The following is a 20,856-nucleotide window of genomic DNA, read 5'->3' as shown; positions in this document are numbered from 1 at the left end:
AAAGAGAATCTGTACTATAATATTCTTACACTAAAAAGCATACCATTCTATTCCTTATTTTCTCCTGTGCCCCTCTGTGCTGTTTCTGCCATTCTCTGCTGCAATCCTGGCTTGTAATTAACAATTTTAGGCAGTGTTTACAAACAAACTAACCAGCTTGTGATTCACATAAACAGAGTGTGTGAGTCATACAGTGTGCAGGGGGCCTGCAGAGGGTGTGTATCGCTTCTATCCAATCACAAGCAGCCCTGCACATTCCACACATTCAAGCCTTAGCCCGACAGAGGAAAGGAGATAAGATTTATTACGGAGACAGTACAATTAGGAAAGGCTGCAGTAAGCCAGAGCACATTAGAACAGGCATAGGAACTTATAGGATAGAAGAACTAAGGCTGAAAAATGTGTTACAGAGTCTCTTTAAAGTGACCTTGTAATGAGAGGCAAGAATGGTCAAGTAGATGTAAAGAATTCCAAGTTGATGCAGGAATGTGCAAATTTATGCAGCTTGACTGAAAAAAAAAAAAAAAAGGCCAATCTATTTCCACCTTAGAAGAATTTTATATTTGAATACAAGATTTGCATAACCCTGCATCAACTTGGATTTATTTGCATATTATTGCCCATCCCTAGTGAAAGGATAGAAAGGGTGATACCACAATAAGGTCTGGAACCCACTACAAAATGCTATCACTAATTGCAATCGCTAGCGTTTTATGAGCGTTTTGTAAGAGATTTCATGAGCGTTTTTGGTAGCAATTTAAAAAAGTGTAAGGTTTTTGCCTGCGATTGTGTAGCGATTAGCATTTAATTCTGATTGGTCCTTTCAATTAATTTTAATATTTTTACAGTGTGCAGTAACTTCAAAACACTAGCAAAATCGCTCTGTGCAGGTTTTGATGAGCGATTAGGCGATCTTTTATATACTTAACATTGCAGAAACGCTAACCGCTAAAAATGCTGCGTTTCACGATTTGGTAATCGCAATCGCTCCAGTGGAATTTGGCCCATCCATCAACATTAGCTGAGTGTTTAGGGAACTCACTAGCGGTTTGAATCACTCCCTAAACGTTCAGAAAATCGCTCCAGTGGGTTCCAGCCCTTACAGCAGCAATAAAAAGTATGTGAACCCTTTGGAATTATATGGATTTCTGCATGAATTGGTCATCTAAGTCACAACAATAGACAAAAGTCTACTAGTACCACACAAATAATTAAATGTTTCCATGTTTTTATTGAACACACCATGTAAGTGAACCCCTGGACTAATGACATCTCCAAGAGCTAATTGGAGTGAGGTGTTGGCCAGCTTGAGTCCAATCAATGAGATGAGATTGGAGGTGTTGGTTACAGCTGCCCTGTTTGTGCAGAAAACCATATAATTTCAAAGTGTTCACGTGTTTTTATTGCTACTGTATGTACTATGTCAATTGCCGGGCTGCTATTTCTGGATTCAATAGTGACTGAAGCAATGACCTAAAATTAGCACTTAGTGTGGCCTAGCTTTTACCAGATAACATCAGGGCTGGTTCTAGACTTGTTGCTGCCTGAGGCAAAGTTGTGACGAATATCTTGCAGCATGCTTTTTTCCACCAAGCCCGAGTGGGTCCGCAAGCTGTCCTGAGCCTGCGCAGAGCGGCCACACTCGTTCACATAGGCAGCAACAGCCGCAAGCTTTCAGAGGGTCCCAGCAATAAGGTGTTCTGAAGAAGGTCATGAAAAGCCCCTAGAGAATTCAGTCATCCCTCTACCAAGGTAAGGCCCCTTTCACATGGGCAACTGACAGGAAGTAATAGATAATACCACCCCAATACTGCACTCGTGTATATATTATCAAATTAAAATATGAATTGGGGTAAAACACATCAACCACAGTGTAGTCCTTCGTGATTTCAACGGTTCAGCTGTTGGGAGCGCTATTCCTGGATATGTGCACCATAAATCAAAGTTCAAACGGTGAGGGACTGAGCGGTCTCAAGGGGGCTTAAGGAAGCCGCACATCTGGAGCAACTGAAAGTGGACTGCCAGTGAGGCTGCGGGGTGGCCAATACCCCGAAGGCGAGAACGGGCCCAAGCGGCCGCAGGATCTGGTGAGTCTCCCCCTGAAGGGGGGGTTTGCTTTCATACATCTGCTTGATCTTTAAAGTACAAGTATCATTGAGCGCTGATTCCACTGAACTTTGAACCAAAAGGAAGTGAATTTACCGCAGCAAGATCGCGGTGAGGTGAGTGATCACACAGCTCTGCTGTGGCCCTCCTATCGGTCTTCAAGAGTGTAACTCAAGGTTACAGCTAATTGCTGCTACACTCGGGAATATTGCCAAGTGGGTTCATATCTGATCCAGGATTTGATGGTAAATGATCAGGTAAGAATGTAGAAGTCCGGCACTATTGTGCTGTGTTTATTTTCAAGTACAGACATTTGCATATGCATGAAAAAACATTCAACATTACGATGCTGATGATGATGATGCATTTTAACAATACTGTATGGTGTACTTACCTCTAGTGGTGCCGTGGGGTGGGTAGAGAGGAGAGACCTACAGTGGGAACCGTATGGTGTTCGGCCATTTGCGGAGGGGTGCGTGCTACTAGCTTCTTCCGAGTCAAAATAGTGTACGCTTGGTGCTAATGTGAGCTTAACCTATGTACTTCCCCGTTGGGGGCGTTCTTCATCTGGTGGCTCCACCAACATCTACCTCATTGGCATGAAGTCCGTCACTCACCACTGCCTCAATGTGATGACGCAGGTGGAACGGCATCCAGTGTTTGAGCATAGGCAGCGAGGGGCATCCTAGCAAATTGAAGTAGGTGTGGCATGGGCGGCAGTTTCTCTGCATACCATTGCCATGCAACCCTTTATGCAAAAAGGCTATGAAGAAGACAGTCTAAATGCAAGCCCTAGAGGGGGCATTAAAACAAGATAGATCTAACCTTATTAGAAGGAAGAGCCGGCAGAGAACCCCCAAAGGCCCCATTGTGTTTTCCTTACAGAGCTGTGGAGTCGAAATGGAGAAGTCAAAGCAATTTTAGGTACCTGGAGTCAGAGGTTTCATAAACTGAGGAGTCGGATAATTTTCGTTCCAAATCCACAGCTCTTGTAAGTATTAGACTAAAGGTGCCCATACATTGAGCCGATTACTGACCGATCGATATATCGCAAATCGATTGACCAATTAATCTGTGGCAGATTTTGATCGATTTCAAACTGAAATCTGACTTGCTGGAAAATCTAGGTGGATCTGTTGAGGTGGCTCATTTTACATTGGACCTAATGGAAATCTGATGGCAAAAAAATGCCATCAGATCGATTTTCAATACATTTCATACTGAAATCTATTGGAAATCTGTTCCTAGTAAAAAATGTTCCTAAAAACATCAGATAGATCAGAAATCTATCTGCTGCTACTCTAAAGAGTGTAAGGATACCCGAAATGACATGGGACATAATGAAATAGACATGTGTATGTACAGTGCCCTACACACAAATATGTGTTCCTTTTTTTTCTTTCTCAGCCTGAAAGAGTAAAATATCAGGTATGTAAGTGGCTGACTCAGTCCTGACTCACACAGGAAGTGACTACAGTGTGACCCTCACTGATAAAAAATTACCCCTTTTTACCTCTGTCTTGCTCTCAGAAGCCATTTTCTGCTAGGAAAGTGTTTTATAGTTGGAATTTCTTATGTGAGGGTCACACTGACGTCACTTCCTGTCTGAGTCAGGACTGAGTCAGCCACTTACATACCTGATCTATAACTCTTTCAGGCAGAGAAAGAAAAAAAGGAAAACAGCATAGTTATTTCTGTGCTAGGCATTGTACATACCAGGGCTGTGGAGTCGGAGTCAGAGTCGTGGAGTCGGAGTCGTGCAATTTTGGGTGCCTGGAGTCGGAGTCGGGAAAAAATGCACCGACTCCTAATGAATTTGTAACTGTAATTAAAATAGAAAATATGATAAAATGTTCTATTTCTCAGATAATAGTCATTAAAAATAATGTATATATACAGTATATATACAGTAATAGCTGTGCTTAGTCCACAAAAATGAAATAAACCAATCAAAATTAGTTACTTGTGCTGCTTCAATAAAGCAGTCCCCGTATTTTTAAGGTCAGATATACATATCTGATTGTGACTGTATATATGATGTGTACACAGGAATCTCTTATATATACTAAATAACATCTATGCTGTAAGAATAAAGCCTGATGTGTAGCTGTGTCACTAATAGAGATGGTCAACGAGATGGAAATAATTCTGCATTGATGCTGATTTATGCAAATGTATGCACTCCCTTTGCTGATAAAATCAAATAATTTGATATGTTGTTAAAATTTGGTTTGGTGACTACAAATTAAAGGGTAACAGACGGATGAAAAGTAAAGTTTTATACATACCTGGGGCTTCCTCACGCCCCCTTCAGGCAAATCAGTCCCTCGCTGTCCTCCACCACCCGGATCTTCTGCTATGAGTCCTGGGAATTCAGCCAGTCAGCGCTGTCCGGCCGCATGCCGCTCCCACAGCCAGGAACATTCTGCACCTGCGCAATAGTGCTGCACAGGTGTAGTATGCTCCTGGCGGCGGAGTGTGTGCATGCGCACTACGCCCGACTGGCTCAAGTACCTGGACTCATAGCAGAAAATCCAGGTGGTGGAGGAGGACAACGAGGGACTGATTATCCTGAAGGCGGCTGGAGGAAGCCCCAGGTATGTATAAAACTTTAATTTCATCTGTCTCAGGTTTACTTTGTTACACAGTAGTACTATACTCTACATATACACTCCCCACAGAGCTGCAGGGAATCCACTGAGAATGCTGTGCACATTGAACACAGAGGTGTTGTCTGTTTACAATCTCCTCATTCCCCTGCAGAGTACCTGCACATCATTCTTACATGTACCCACATTTACATTGCCTAGGGCCTGATAGATGTTCTTTGTTCCGGTTTGTACCTTTTACAAGTACTCTTACCAAGGACTAGTTTTAGTCTAAAGGGAATAAATATAGTAGTCTACATATCCTTCTCACTTCAGTTGTTTTGTAAAATTCCTAAGCGTTGGCAGTTAAGAGACGAATTTCATGTTACATACTTTTAATCAACAAAATTGTAATATGCAAATTAAAGGAGTCGGAGTCGAGGAGTCGGTGGAATCCTAAACTGAGGAGTCGGAGGATTTTTGGACCGACTCCACAGCCTTGGTACATACACATGTCTATCTCATCATGTCACTTCGGGTATCCTTTAAGGAGTCTGAGTCGAGGAGTCCGAGCCATTTTGGGTTCTTTAAGTCGGAGTTTGAGTCGATTATTTCATAATCAGTCGGATGATTTTTGTACCAACTCCACAGCTCTGTTTCCTTTGATTACTCACCAGCGGAGAAACAAATCAAAAGTGTATTAAAGGGACTCCGAGCAGTGCAGAAACTATGGAAAGATACATATCATTTTAAAGCTCTCTTTCTCCTCTTTCCAATGATATATAAACTGCCGCCCTACGCCTTTTAGTTTTCGCTATTTTCGTGATTGAAATTGCAGCGACCGCTATTTCAATCGCGAAAATAGAGAAAACTAAAAGGCGTAGGGCAGCAGTTTATATATCATTGGAAAGAGGAGAAAGAGAGCTTTAAAATGATATGCATCTTTCCATAGTTACATTGTATTACACAGGACGACACGTTCCCCAGTGTCAGCAGCTCCATTCAGCAGAAAAAGTCGCCCTGTGTAATACAATGTAACTATGGAAAGATGGATATCATTTTAAAGCTCTCTTTCTCCTCTTTCTGGCGACACCTAAATCGTTGCCCTACGCCTTTTAGTTTTCTTTATTTTCGCGATTGAAATCGCGGCCGCGGCAATTTCAATCGCGAAAATAAAGAAAACTAAAAAGCGTAGGGCGACGGTTTATATATATATCATTGGAAAGAGGAGAAAGAGAGCTTTAAAATGATATGCATCTTTCCATAGTTTCTGCACTGCTCGGAGTCCCTTTAAATAAAATTGGACCCCGTTTTTACAGGACCCATACGGTAGTTGAAGGAGTCCCTACCAATAAAACCATTGGTTGCTTTCATGAAAGCACCCACAATTGGAGACCTCGTCACTCAGTGACATTCATGGTGATCCATCACAAACTTGGATGAGTTGATTAGCCACTCCAGGCAATCACAGATGTGGTTACTGTAAAGCATGCCGTTATATGACAACCAGCACCTACTACTAAATAGGCCCATTACAACACCACGTTTCTTCCTCTGTGTTCACTTGTAGGAGCAAATACGTTGTATATCTCCTATGGTGCCCTTGGCAGTGGGTTCTACATTGAAAAGACCACCAGAATGGTTAAAGACAGGATACTCGAGCATATACAAGAACAGAAAAAAATACATGGAATGGTAACTCACCAACAACCTTACTATATGGAGTAATAATGTACCTTATTATATGGAGTTCCAAACTGGTTATTTTGATATTTTTCCAACAAGCTGTCAATTTGTGCTTTTATTTCCTTCTTCTCAAACCCAGTAGAAAGGAGATTGTCACTGTCACCCTTTAGGAATACATCTTCAAGCAGTTCGTGGCTTTGCTGTGGGAAAATTAACATGAAAATAAACATGTGACACAGTTAAGGACACTTTTTGGCTTGTTTCACAACTCCGACGCTCATCTCCCAAAAATATAATTTCTACCCACAGTACAAAAAACATTCCAGAAAGCCAGATCATAAGGCTCAGTTCACACTATGGTATTTCATGGATGGTTACAAGCGCCTTCAAAAAGTAACACCAACATAATCAATGTTTATGGTGGTGCGGGTCAAGAGAAATCTGTTCACAAGAAGAGTGGATAGCTTTTTTCCTGTAGAGAAGGGGAGACCAGGAGCCCTTATGGTGCAGTATCGTTAGGACCAGTGTAATACAGAATGCTGTGGGTGGTAAATCCTAGGGCTATGGAGTTAGAGTCGAGGAGTTAGAGCAATTTTGGGCACCTGGAGTGGGAGGTTTAATAAACTGAGGAGTCGGATGATTTTTGTACCAAATCCACAGCCCTAATAAGTATTAGACTAAGGAGTCAGAGTCGTAGCTATTTTGGGTACCTGGAGTCAGAGTTGGAGTCAGAGTCGGTGGTTTCATAAACTGAAGAGTCAGAGTTGGGAGTCGGATGATTTTTGTACTGACGCCATAGCCCTGGTAAATACAAAGGTGGGTTGCAATCCTGCAACCACCATAAATGCATGCGGATTTAATCCGTTCCAGCTTGGTATCACAAAACCTTCTGGAACTGAGCAAACCTGTAGTCCTTCCTACTGGTGGACTGGGTCAACAAGTAGTGAGGATTAACACGTCACATGGAGGTGTGGGGTTACAGCTGGGTAAAGGTTGTTGGGGAGGCGCCAAATGTATGTTTGACAGCACATACATGAAGTAAAAACCAACAGAACCAATATCTGACAGCGCATACAAAAAGTAACACCCCAAGGACTTCTTACCGAATAGGTACTGACCCTACCCAGGAATCCAACCCTGGTCTCCCATGTCAAAGGTAGAGCCCTAACCAGTACACTATCAAAGTACATAGTTACACTAGAGATGAGCGTAATGACCTAATTACGATTTTGCGAAATTTCGCGTAATTAGTGTAATTACGATTATGGCCGTAAGTACATAATCGTAATGAAGAAGGATTTCGCGAAATTTCGCGCAAGCGTAATTTTCGCGTAATTTTCGCATTACAGTCGTATCATGCCGTAATTTCGCATTAAACGCTACCGTAATTTCGCGTTAAACTTAAACCGTAACGCTCCGTATAATATAAAAAAGCCGCCGACTTTAAGGGTTAATAGCAAAGCCCCCTTAAATGCTAAGAGCCTCAAATTTGGAGAATATATTAAGGAGATCAGGAGGAATAAGAGGAAAATTTTTTTTTTCAAAAAGACCTTATAGTTTTTGAGAAAATCGATGTTAAAGTTTCAAAGGAAAAATGTAAACATTTAAAAACCCGCCGACTTTAACGGTTAATAGCAAAGCCTGCTTAAAGTTTAGGAACACCAAATTCCCAGGGTATATTAAGGGGATCAGTGGGAATAAGAGGAAAATTTTTTTTTTCAAAAAGACCTTATAGTTTTTGAGAAAATCGATTTTTAAGTTTCAAGGGCGAAAATGTCTTTTAAATGCGGAAAATGTCAGTTTTTTTTGCACAGGTAACAATAGTGTATTATTTTCATAGATTCCCCCAAGTGGGAAGAGTTTTACTTACTTCGTTCTGAGTGTGGGAAATATAAAAAAAAAACGACGTGGTGTCCCCCCTCCCAGACCTCTTTAACCCCTTGTCCCCCATGCAGGCTGGGATAGCCAGAATGCGGAGCACCGGCCGCGTGGGGCTCCGCACCCTGACTATACCAGCCCGCATGGTCCATGGATTGGGGGGTCTCGGAAGGGGAGGGGCAGCCAAGCTTTCCCCTCCCCCTCCGAGCCCTTGTCCAATCCAAGGACAAGGGGCTCTTCTCCACCTCCGATGGGCGGTGGAGGTGGAGGCCGCGATTTCCTGGGGGGGAGGTTCATGGTGGAATCTGGGAGTCCCCTTTAAAAAGGGGTCCCCCAGATGCCCACCCCCCCTCCCAGGAGAAATGAGTATAGAGGTACTTGTACCCCATACCCATTTCCTTTAAGAGTTAAAGTAAATAAACACACAGACACTTAGAAAAAGTATTTTAATTGAACAAAAAACATAACCACGAAAAAAGTCCTTTAATATTCTTAATTAACCATTAATACTTACCTGTCCCTTTAAATAAATGATCCCTCGCAATATCCTCGGAAATGTTCTATCAGTTACAATGTAACAAAGTTATTACAATGTAACAACTTTGTTACATTGTAACTACGCCGCACCCGACGCCACTCGCCGCTCAGCCGCCGCATACGCGTCCGTGCAGGACGCTAAGTCCCCGCAGCTCCCGCTGTCCACCCCGCCCACATCTGTCACCCACATGTCACCCACATGTGGGTGACATGTGGGAGAGGCGGGGAGGGCAGCGGAGCCGGCGGGGACTTAGCGTCCTGCACGGACCCGACAGAGCTCTGAGCTATATAGCTCAGAGCTCTGAGAAGCATCTTTGTATTTGGGCTCCAAGGAGCCCCATTGGTCCTTAGCAGACCAATGGGGTTCCTTCAAATCAGAAGGAACCCCATTGGTCTGCTAAGGACCAATGGGGCTCCTTGGAGCCCAAATACAAAGATGCTTAGAGAGCTCTGAGCTATATAGCTCAGAGCTCTGTCGGGTCCTGCAGCGCAGACGCGGTGGCGGCGGCGGCGGTGAGTGACGTCGGGTGCGGCGTAGTTACAATGTAACAAAGTTGTTACATTGCAATAACTTTCTTACATTGTAACTGATAGAACATTTCCGAGAATATTGCGTGGGATCATTTATTTAAAGGGACAGGTAAGTATTAATGGTTAATTAAGAATATTAAAGGACTTTTTTCGTGGTTATGTTTTTTGTTCAATTAAAATACTTTTTCTATGTGTTTGTGTGTTTATTTACTTTTAACTCTTAAAGGAAATGGGTAAGGGGTACAAGTACCTCTATACTCATTTCTCCTGGGAGGGGGGGTGGGCATCTGGGGGACCCCTTTTTAAAGGGGACTCCCAGATTCCACCATGAACCCCCCACCCAGGAAATCGCGGCCTCCACCTCCACCGCCCATCGGAGGTGGAGAAGAGCCCCTTGTCCTTGGATTGGACAAGGGCTCGGAGGGGGAGGGGAAAGCTTGGCTGCCCCTCCCCTTCCGAGACCCCCCAATCCATGGACCATGCGGGCTGGTATAGTCAGGGTGCGGAGCCCCACGCGGCCGGTGCTCCGCATTCTGGCTATCCCAGCCTGCATGGGGGACAAGGGGTTAAAGAGGTCTGGGAGGGGGGACCCCACGTCGTTTTTTTTTATATTTCCCACACTCAGAACGAAGTAAGTAAAACTCTTCCCACTTGGGGGAATCTATGAAAATAATACACTATTGTTACCTGTGCAAAAAAAACTGACATTTTCCGCATTTAAAAGACATTTTTGCCCTTGAAACTTAAAAATCGATTTTCTCAAAAACTATAAGGTCTTTTTGAAAAAAATTTTTTTCCTCTTATTCCCACTGATCCCCTTAATATACCCTAGGAATTTGGTGTTCCTAAACTTTAAGCAGGCTTTGCTATTAACCGTTAAAGTCGGCGGGTTTTTAAATGTATACATTTTTACTTTGAAACTTTAACATCGATTTTCTCAAAAACTATAAGGTCTTTTTGAAAAAATTTTTTTTCCTCTTATTCCTCCTGATCTCCTTAATATATTCTCCAAATTTGAGGCTCTTAGCATTTAAGGGGGCTTTGCTATTAACCCTTAAAGTCGGCGGCTTTTTTATATTATACGGAGCGTTACGGTTTAACGCGAAATTACGGTAGCGTTTAATGCGAAATTACGGCATGAACGAAACGCGAAATTTCGCGTTGAAAATTACGCTTACGGTATTTTCAATTACGATTTTAATGGCAATTTCGCTACGCTAATTTCGCATCGTAATCGCAAATTTCGCATGCGTAATTATAGTAATGCGAAATTACGAAAATTTCAGCTCAACTCTAGTTACATCGTTATTTTGGTTGAAAAAAGACATACGTCCATCGAGTTCAACCAGTATAAAGTACAACACCAGCCTGCTCCCTCACATATCCCTGTTGATCCAGAGGAAGGCGAAAAAACCCTTACAAGGCATGGTCCAATTAGCCCCTAAAGGGAAAAGTAACACCCCAAGAACCAATATGTGACAGTGTATACAGTAAGTAACACCCACAAAACCAATGTGTGACAGCTCATATGGAATTTAACACCCCAAGAACCTATGTTTGACATGCATACAGAAAGTAATACCCACAGAACCAATGTTTGCCAGTGCATACGGAATACAACATACACAGAACCAATGTGGGACAGTGCATACGGAATACAACATACACAGAACCAATGTGGGACAGTGCATACGGAATACAACATACACAGAACCAATGTGGGACAGTGCACACGGAATACAACATACACAGAACCAATGTGGGACAGAGCATACGGAATACAACATACACAGAACCAATGTGGGACAGTGCATACGGAATACAACATACACAGAACCAATGTGGGACAGTGCACACGGAATACAACATACACAGAACCAATGTGGGACAGAGCATACGGAATACAACATACACGGAACCAATGTGGGACAGTGCATACGGAATACAACATACACAGAACCAATGTGGGACAGTGCATACGGAATACAACATACACAGAACCAATGTGGGACAGTGCATATGGAATACAACATACACAGAACCAATGTGGGACAGTGCATATGGAATACAACATACACAGAACCAATGTGGGACACTGCATACGGAATACAACATACACAGAACCAATGTGGGACAGTGCATACGGAATACAACATACACAGAACCAATGTGGGACAGTGCATACGGAATACAACATACACAGAACCATACAACATACACAGAACCAATGTGGGACAGTGCATACGGAATACAACATACACAGAACCACACAACATACACAGAACCATACAACATACAAAGAACCAATGTGGGACAGTGCATACGGAATACAACATACACAGAACCAATGTGGGACAGTGCATACGGAATACAACATACACAGAACCATACAACATACACAGAACCATACAACATACAAAGAACCAATGTGGGACAGTGCAAACGGAATACAACATACAGAGAACCAATGTTTGACAGTGCATACGGAATACAACATACACAGAACCAATGTGGGACAGTGCATACGGAATACAACATACAAAGAACCAATGTGGGACAGTGCATACGGAATACAACATACACAGAACCAATGTGGGACAGTGCATACGGAATACAACATACACAGAACCAATGTGGGACAGTGCATACGGAATACAACATACACAGAACCAATGTGGGACAGTGCATACGGAATACAACATACACAGAACCATACAACATACACAGAACCAATGTGGGACAGTGCATACGGAATACAACATACACAGAACCATACAACATACACAGAACCATACAACATACAAAGAACCAATGTGGGACAGTGCATACGGAATACAACATACACAGAACCAATGTGGGACAGTGCATACGGAATACAACATACACAGAACCAATGTGGGACAGTGCATACGGAATACAACATACACAGAACCATACAACATACACAGAACCAATGTGGGACAGTGCATACGGAATACAACATACACAGAACCATACAACATACACAGAACCATACAACATACAAAGAACCAATGTGGGACAGTGCATACGGAATACAACATACACAGAACCAATGTGGGACAGTGCATACGGAATACAACATACACAGAACCAATGTGGGACAGTGCATACGGAATACAACATACACAGAACCAATGTGGGACAGTGCATACGGAATACAACATACAAAGAACCAATGTGGGACAGTGCATACGGAATACAACATACAAAGAACCAATGTGGGACAGTGCATACGGAATACAACATACACAGAACCAATGTGGGACAGTGCATACGGAATACAACATACAAAGAACCAATGTGGGACAGTGCATACGGAATACAACATACACAGAACCAATGTGGGACAGTGCATACGGAATACAACATACAAAGAACCAATGTGGGACAGAGCATACGGAATACAACATACAAAGAACCAATGTGGGACAGAGCATACGGAATACAACATACAAAGAACCAATGTGGGACAGAGCATACGGAATACAACATACAAAGAACCAATGTGGGACAGTGCATACGGAATACAACATACAAAGAACCAATGTGGGACAGTGCATACGGAATACAACATACAAAGAACCAATGTGGGACAATGCATACAGAATTCAATACTCACAGAACCAAGGTTTGATAGTGCAAACGGAATACAACATACAGAGAACCAATGTTTGATAGTGCATACGGAATCTAATACCCACAGAACCAAGGATTGAAGGTGCACATGGAATACAACATACACAGAACCAATGTGGAACACTGAATACAGAATTCAACACTCACAGAATTAATGTTTGACAGTGCATACTGAATGTAAGACCCACTGACCCAATTTCTGACAGCACATATGGAATGTAACACCAACAGAATCATTGTTCAGGTATGTCTGCTGCATTGGAAATGTCATAATAGCATAGCCTCATCTTACCATACTAACCAAAGGTGCAAAATGAGTGTGAGTGTGTGTTTTCCTTCATTTTCTTTAAAACATTTTTTGTTAAACAAAAGGTTAGGAGTAGTACGTACAAATGCAACATGAGCACATGCCTAGGGAAGGCCTAGGTTGTGACAATTGTGCATGCAACTTGCAAAAAGAATGCCAAACACAAAATAGCTCCTATGAGAGATGCAGCCATAGAGAAAAGCAGGGAGAAAACCAGATATGGAAAGAAGGAAAAGCACAAGGTAAAAAAAAGCCCAAATTGTGGGGGCCCATAAAGTTAAAAAAAAAAAAAGAAAGAAAGAAAGAAATCAGAGAGAATATCAGAAAATAAACTGAAGAGAGCGTTGGATGCCGGAATTAATTGACAACCTGAAATATAATAACATCACATCTGTTAAGTGTAAATGACCAAATTAACAAAACAACCAACATGGTTTAACACAAAGTGTGCCTCAATAAAAGGGATGATGGGAGCACCTACAGACATAAGGACAATTAAGGAAAAATGCAATGGGATAACTAAAGTGAACATCAAACACGCGACGGTATAAGAACTACAGTTACAGAACAGATATCTTAGTCGCATGAGAGCACCTTAACCCTCCTGGCGGTATAAAAAATTCCGCCAGGAGGGAGCGCAGCAGTTTTTTTTTTCTTATATCATGTAGCGAGCCCATGGCTTGCTACATGATAGCCGCTGCCTGCTCAGCGGCATCCCCCCGCCCGCTTTGATCGCCTTAGGCGATCTCCGATCAGATTTCCTGGAGGGCTTCCCCCGTCGCCATGGCGACGGGGCGGGATGACGCCACCGACGTCATTGGGAGTCCCGAACCACCCCTCAGTGCTGCCTGGCACTGATTGGCCAGGCAGCGCACGGGGTCTGGGGGGGGCGGCATGACGGATAGCGGCGATCGTGCACGGCGCGACGGCGATCGGTGTGCTGACACAGCTAGCAAAGTGGGGTTACCGCCAAGGAGGTTAAAGAAACACCATCAATTAAAACAACTTTTTTTTTTTTTAATACTCTGTATTAGGATACACATTACCATAAGTGCTAGGGACATTTTATTAATTCACTCAGTTCTCTCCCCCTGCTTAAAAATAATCCTTCATTCCTCACAGCTCACAAATATACTTCTCTGTGTCACAGCTTGCAGGAGACAGAAGGAGGCTGATTGAGGAGGTGACTAGATGCGTTGTAATTTTACTAGCAGTCAGGGGTGATGTATATACACTACTCCTGACTGACTGGCTTGCGATGATACACTCCATGCTGCATCTACTTCATAGGCTGCTATGTGGTGTCCATGCTGAGAGGGAGAGGCACTATTTACAAAGGCAGTATCAGGATCTTTATCAGTAAAAGAACAGAAGACAAGTAAAGGCGCATCCACATGCCTGAATCTTTCAAACGACGGGTCGTCAGAGCCGTTCTGCCGACAGTTTGCCCATGTGTGCAGTCTGTCTGCAGGCTGATAAGGCTGGTTTTGACTGATCCGCCGAGCGCTGAGCGGATCAGTCAAAACCAGCCTTATCAGCCTGCCGACAGACTGTACACACGGGCAAACTGTCGGCAGAACAACCTCCCTGCGACTACCCGTCGTTTGAAGGAATCAGGTGATTGTACGTGCCTTAACACACATTGCTGAAATAATAATAAAGAAAACATGTAACAAAAAAAAAAAAAAGTATCCCTGGGGGGTACTCACCTCAGGTGGGGGAAGCCTCCAGATCCTATCGAGGCTTCCCCGTCCCCCTGTGTCCCACGGCGGTCTCGGTGTGCCCCTCCGAACAGCGGGGATGTAAATATTTACCTTCCCGGCTCCAGCGCAGGATCGGCTCTCCGCTCAGAGATAGGCGGAAATGGCCGATCGCTGTCGGTCCGCTCTACTGCGCAGGCGCAAGTCTTCTGCGCCTGCATAATAGAGCGGACCTAACAGAGATCGGCTATTTCCGCCTATCTCCGTGCTGAGAGCCGCAACAACGACCCCACTGGAGCCAGGCAAGGTAAATATATCAAGTCTTGTCAGGATTGCGGAACGCTTTGGGGGAGCCAGCGGCGGATTGCCTGCAGCTACACAGATGGGGGAAGCCTCATTGGGACCCTGAGGCTTCCCCCTCCCGAGGTGAGTACCCCCCCAGGGGAACTTTTTTTTTTTTTTATTACAGAGTCTCTTTAAAGCTTAGCTTAAAGTGGACCTGAACTCATAATGTCCTCCCTGCTCTAAAAGATACACAACACCATAATAACCTTTAAAGTGTCCCCAAATTAAAAATACAAGATTTCAGAAATAAAATCTATTTTCTAAATTATAAAAATAGCAGCATTTTTTCAGCTGCATAATGACAAATATAAAATATTTTACATTTATTGGAGGAACTCCTCCCTTCCTTTCATATTGCCGGGACAGAATCCGGCAGACTGGTGGAGTAGGTGGTGTCCGGCAAAGGAGGAATTGCTAATGGCTGCCACCTGTATAACCCTAGTTATGAAAAGAAGTGTGAAAAGCATGCACTGAAATGCTCATAGGCTTGAAGGAGTGTTTATTTATCTTTGTATGTGTCAGAGTGGTGCAACTACATATTTTGAATAAAAAGAAAATGTTTGGTTTGGGTCGGCTTTAACCAAACAAACATTTCTTTGTTACAGCTGATACAAATCCTGCATTAAATCTGCACTGTTTCTACTTCCTGATTAATGAAAGCAAACAAATGGTTAACAGCCTGTGCTTTTAAATGAACATATCTGCCATCTCTGCTGTGGCAGTCATGTGACCCAGGGGAGAGATCAGATTACAACTTGTGATTAGACACAAATGAGGGGGACTTAAACAGGCTAAACACTCTAAATACATACAGGATGCATTTCTCTATGTTTTCCTTCTGTCCTGTGAAAGAGGTTCAGGTCCACTTACCACCATCTGAATAAGATTCTTTCAGCAAGCTGATTATTAACTATACACCAGGGCTGTATAGTCAGAGCAATTTTGGGTACCTGGAGTCGGATTACTTTGTACCGACTCCACAACCCTGCTATATATAGGAACATGGTTCAGTCCTGCAGAGCCACACCTTTTGTATCTCACGTCACGGAAGAGCAGTGAAAAAACGCAATCGGTTTTCCTGCACTGATTGTCGTTGACAACCCAGATTGTATGTTTAGGAATAGCAGGCAGTCAAGCCTGGGGTCTCTGTTTTCTTCATAGCTGTTAGTAGAGTTCTTTTCATGAGAGCCAAGTCTCTAATAAGAACTGTTTGCGTAATTAACTTGATCAAAAGAAGTTCCTTCATGGGCTAGTGACACCCAAGTGTGAACATGCCCTTTGAAAGGATACCAGGCTCTTTTCCACTATGAAATGCGATCGCGATTCCGATCGTGATCGCAATTGCGTTTCAATTTCCATTATGCGATTGAGCTACTATACTCATTATAGTCCAGCTCAATCGCATACAAAACGTGGCAGGACAACGATTGCGCTTTGACCAAAATCGCATCGCAATCGGATCGCACCAATGGAAATTGCTGCTGCAGTTTCCATTAGTTTAATGTACCTTGCGATTTGCGATCAGAAGCAAATCGCAGGCTAGTGGAAAAAGGTTACAGTTTATTCCAGGTAAGGCAGATGCAATGCCCCCTATCTTCCCTGTTTTGAAAGCAAAACTCCTCACCCCTCGTTTCTTTTTGTAAACTCTTGCTTTTGCTTCATGTTCTACAGATCTGTATAAACACGTGTTTAGCTGCTAAAAGTGGTTGTAGTTTGCTAAATGCTACGGCTAATAATAAGACTTTGTCGGGCTTGGTTCCCAAGTCCGAAGAAGTCTTATTATTAGCAGTAAGCTTACTGTTTATTCATCTCTAAGGTTAGCCAATAAATGGTATCATCCTAATTCAAAACTCCTTGCTTTTACTGATGGCTAACACGGTACAATACCCTACTGACATAGCATTTAGCAAACTACAACCACTTTTAGCAGCTAATCACGTGTTTATACAGATCTGTAGAACATGAAGCAAAAGCAAGAGTTTACAAAAAGAAACGAGGGGTGAGGAGTTTTGCTTTCAAAACAGGGAAGATAGGGGGCAATGCATCTGCCTTACCTGGAATAAACTGTAACCTTTTTCCACTAGCCTGCGATTTGCTTCTGATCGCAAATCGCAAGGTACATTAAACTAATGGAAACTGCAGCAGCAATTTCCATTGGTGCGATCCAATTGCGATGCGATTTTGGTCAAAGCGCAATCGTTGTCCTGCCGCGTTTTGTATGCGATTGAGCTGGACTATAATGAGTATAGTAGCTCAATCGCAAAATGGAAATTGAAACGCGATTGCGATCACGATCGGAATCGCGATCGCATTTCATAGTGGAAAAGAGCCCTAACTGATTCTTGCAAAAACGAGCTTTCCACACAGCAGGGCTCCAGTCACGGTGGAGCCATCCCCTCAGCATTAAACATAAATGTAGTATTTGATTTTAGCTTGTTTAAGGAATATTGTTTATAGGAGAGGTATGAAAGTTATATCATTCTGCTGGTGCGGATCTGGTGAATATTTTAATATTAAATTGATGCCACTGACATAACCAGAACCCGAGGTGTTCCGCTACTTCGTGACAGAACCTGCGACACCAACCACGTTTGATGTCATATTCTGAGGATTCTGAATCTGTGACTGTTATGTGTGCGCGGGAAGCGTAAGCTGAGATATGGAAAATGTCATATTTGGTGGGCACAAGTAACCCACCCAGAAAGTTAACCGCACCTTGTCTAGCCCCCGGGCTGAACCTGAGACCGCACCGACAAATGTGGGTCATTCAAAAGAACTTGACGGGGACTCCTCCCTTGAGTCCTCCAATTCCGTCGTCACGAAGGCATGCTGTTGCTCTGAGGACTGAGCAGCGGCCATATTTGTTTGAACTTTGCTCCGGAAACAAAGGAACTTAGTGAGCATACCCAGATGGACATTTTCACCTGAGCTTAAGTATCCGTTTATTTCTTCCCTTACTTTTATACCGTGCTACTATTGTCTCTATAATTATTGATTTTAATTATTTTCTGTATATATTAATTATTTATATTGCATTTATAATAGACTTCTAAAAGTAATTTATCTTTCGGCTACTCCTATTATTCAGCCGCACACACAGAAAGAATCATAGCCTTCTAAAGACTCGCTACTGAGAATTGTGGTTATTAGTCAGAACAGTGTGTGTGTGTGTGTTTTAAAGGGACTCCGAGCAGTGCAGAAACTATGGAAAGATGCACATCATTTTAAAGCTCTCTTTCTCCTCTTTCCAATGATATATAAACCGCCACCCTACGCCTTTTAGTTTTCGCTATTTTCGCGATTGAAATTGCCGCGGCCGCGATTTCGATCGCGAAAATAGAGAAAACTAAAAGGCTGAGGGCAACGATTTAGGTGTCGTCAGAAAGAGGAGAAAGAGAGCTTTAAAATGATATCCATCTTTCCATAGTTATATTGTATTACACAGGGCGACTTTTTGTCAAAGTCAGCAGCTGCATTCAGCAGAATGGAGCTGCTGACACTGGGGAAAGTGTCGTCCTGTGTAATACAATATAACTATGGAAAGATGGATATCATTTTAAAGCTCTCTTTCTCCTCTTTCTGACGACACCTAAATTCGTTGCCCTACGCCTTTTAGTTTTCTCTATATTCGCGATCGAAATCGCGGCCGCGGCAATTTCAATCGCGAAAATAGCGAAAACTAAAAGACGTAGGGTGGTGGTTTATATATCATTGGAAAGAGGAGAAAGAGAGCTTTAAAATGATATGCATCTTTCCATAGTTTCTGCACTGCTCGGTGTCCCTTTAACCGTTTTATTTGCAGGTATTAGTATCAGGCAGATTGGGCTTCTCTTCCCATTAGAAAGAGATGGTGGCAGCCTAGTATTTTGTGTTTTATAGATCACGCACCTTCTTCTAGTCCGTCTGCTGCCAAAATTCCAGTGGTTTCCAGTCATCGATTGCATCCACAAGATTGTGTAATCTGTGCCCTGAAACCGTTTGGAAGGCATTGTGCAGGCCGGCCACCAGGGGGCGTGTGACATCTCATATATGATTTTACAGCAGAGAGGCAGAGCTGTGTGAGGAAGGAAATTGCTCATAGTACTTGTGGTAATGTGTGCCCTAACATACAACAGAAAAAGGAAAAAAAAAGTTGTTTTAATCGGTAGTATTCCTTTAAAGGTGGCTGGTTCTCTATTGTCGATCCAGATACAACAGGATGCTATAAACGCATCCCTTTTATCTATGTCAGAGGCAATTAATTCTTCCATATGCATAATGTTATTGACCACTTCCACCCATGAAAGCGAAAGAGGAGCTTCAGAGCTCTTTCACATTCTAGCAATAACGGTCCGGGCTGCAGAGAGATAATATTTAAGGGGGGCATTGGGAAGCCTCCCCGTGGCGCTCCTGGATAGTGCTAATGTAGCATGAACTAATTCCCGCAGGGCGACCGCTTTTGCGGTATTGGTTTTCTGACCCTGCATAGTTTGGCATGTGAAAGCAAGTGCATATTTGCATGAGCATTGCCTCATGAATAGCCAATTAGGCCAGATTTGCAGGGTTAAAACTTGGTGTTAGAGCATGCATGTATCCTTTAGAGGCAGGTGGTGGATGCCTTGCTCTGGTGGTGTGAGCCCTGAAGTAGGTTGTCAGCGCCTGCCCCTCCCCCCCCCCCCAGAGTATTGTATGTGAGCTAGCCCGGAGCTCTAAAGCTTGGGGTGACCCATGCTTCACTCCTTTCTCATGTGGTGCCCCCAAGTTAATGCGCATGTAGCAGAACGCAATGGACGTTGGGGTAAGTGCCTGTTTTTAATATTGGGAGATTGGTGCGAACGTCTCTCCCCGGCGCTGGCCACGCTTGGGGGGGGGTCGCCTGTGCCACCCAGCCTCCCCCTCCGTGGCGCTCCTGGATAGTGCCAATGTAGCATGAACTAATTCCCGCAGGGCGACCGCTTTGCGGTATTGGTTTTCTGACCCTGCATAGTTTGGCATGCGAAAGCAAATGCCTATTTGCATGAGCATTGCCTCATGAATAGCCAATTAGGCCAGATTTGCAAAGCCAGACTTGCTAGGGTTAAAACTTGGTGTTTGAGCACGCATAAATGTTCTCAAGGTAAGCAGATAATATTTAAGGTCCTTCTTTAATTTGGAGTACCCACCTGGAATCATGGAAAGTAAAACTACCTCAGTTTTTAGAGAAAAAGCTTTCCTGCACATATTTGGGTACGTATGACTACCAAATACATAACAGAATGCCTACATGGGTTCGGTGGAAGAACATACGGCAGATGAATAACTATTCCCCTTTAACACACTGTGCTCAATTGGTAAAGGGAGGTCACCAGAAGCCACAACAAGACGACGAGACTGTCGGGGGCTTAACAGCCGTACTACTCACTTGGCTATAGCTAGCGCTAGCCACCCCCCTCCCCGATCCTAAATTCTCAAAAAGTTCCTGTGAGTTACAAACCATGCATGCCCAGACAGAGAAAGAGCTTCTACACAAAGTAAAGATGTGCAGAGGAGTTTCCAGCTTTTG

The 20,856-nt window shown here is 43.3% G+C and overlaps 1 protein-coding gene across 1 annotated transcript in view; it reads right to left on the bottom strand.

Annotated features, from left to right (window-relative positions):
* TDRD9 (tudor domain containing 9) overlaps positions 1–20,856 on the bottom strand; it is a 261,914-nt gene that overhangs the window by 42,718 nt on the left and 198,340 nt on the right. The window contains exon 29 of the mRNA XM_068254351.1: positions 6,431–6,580. Within this exon, the coding sequence (XP_068110452.1) occupies positions 6,431–6,580 (150 nt within the window). The remainder of the gene's footprint in view (positions 1–6,430; positions 6,581–20,856) is intronic.

The sequence above is a fragment of the Hyperolius riggenbachi genome, chromosome 9, assembly GCF_040937935.1.
Source record: "Hyperolius riggenbachi isolate aHypRig1 chromosome 9, aHypRig1.pri, whole genome shotgun sequence".
NCBI lineage: Eukaryota > Metazoa > Chordata > Amphibia > Anura > Hyperoliidae > Hyperolius > Hyperolius riggenbachi.
Note: the sequence above shows the minus strand (reverse complement) of the source record. Positions and strands in the feature narration are given on the sequence as shown.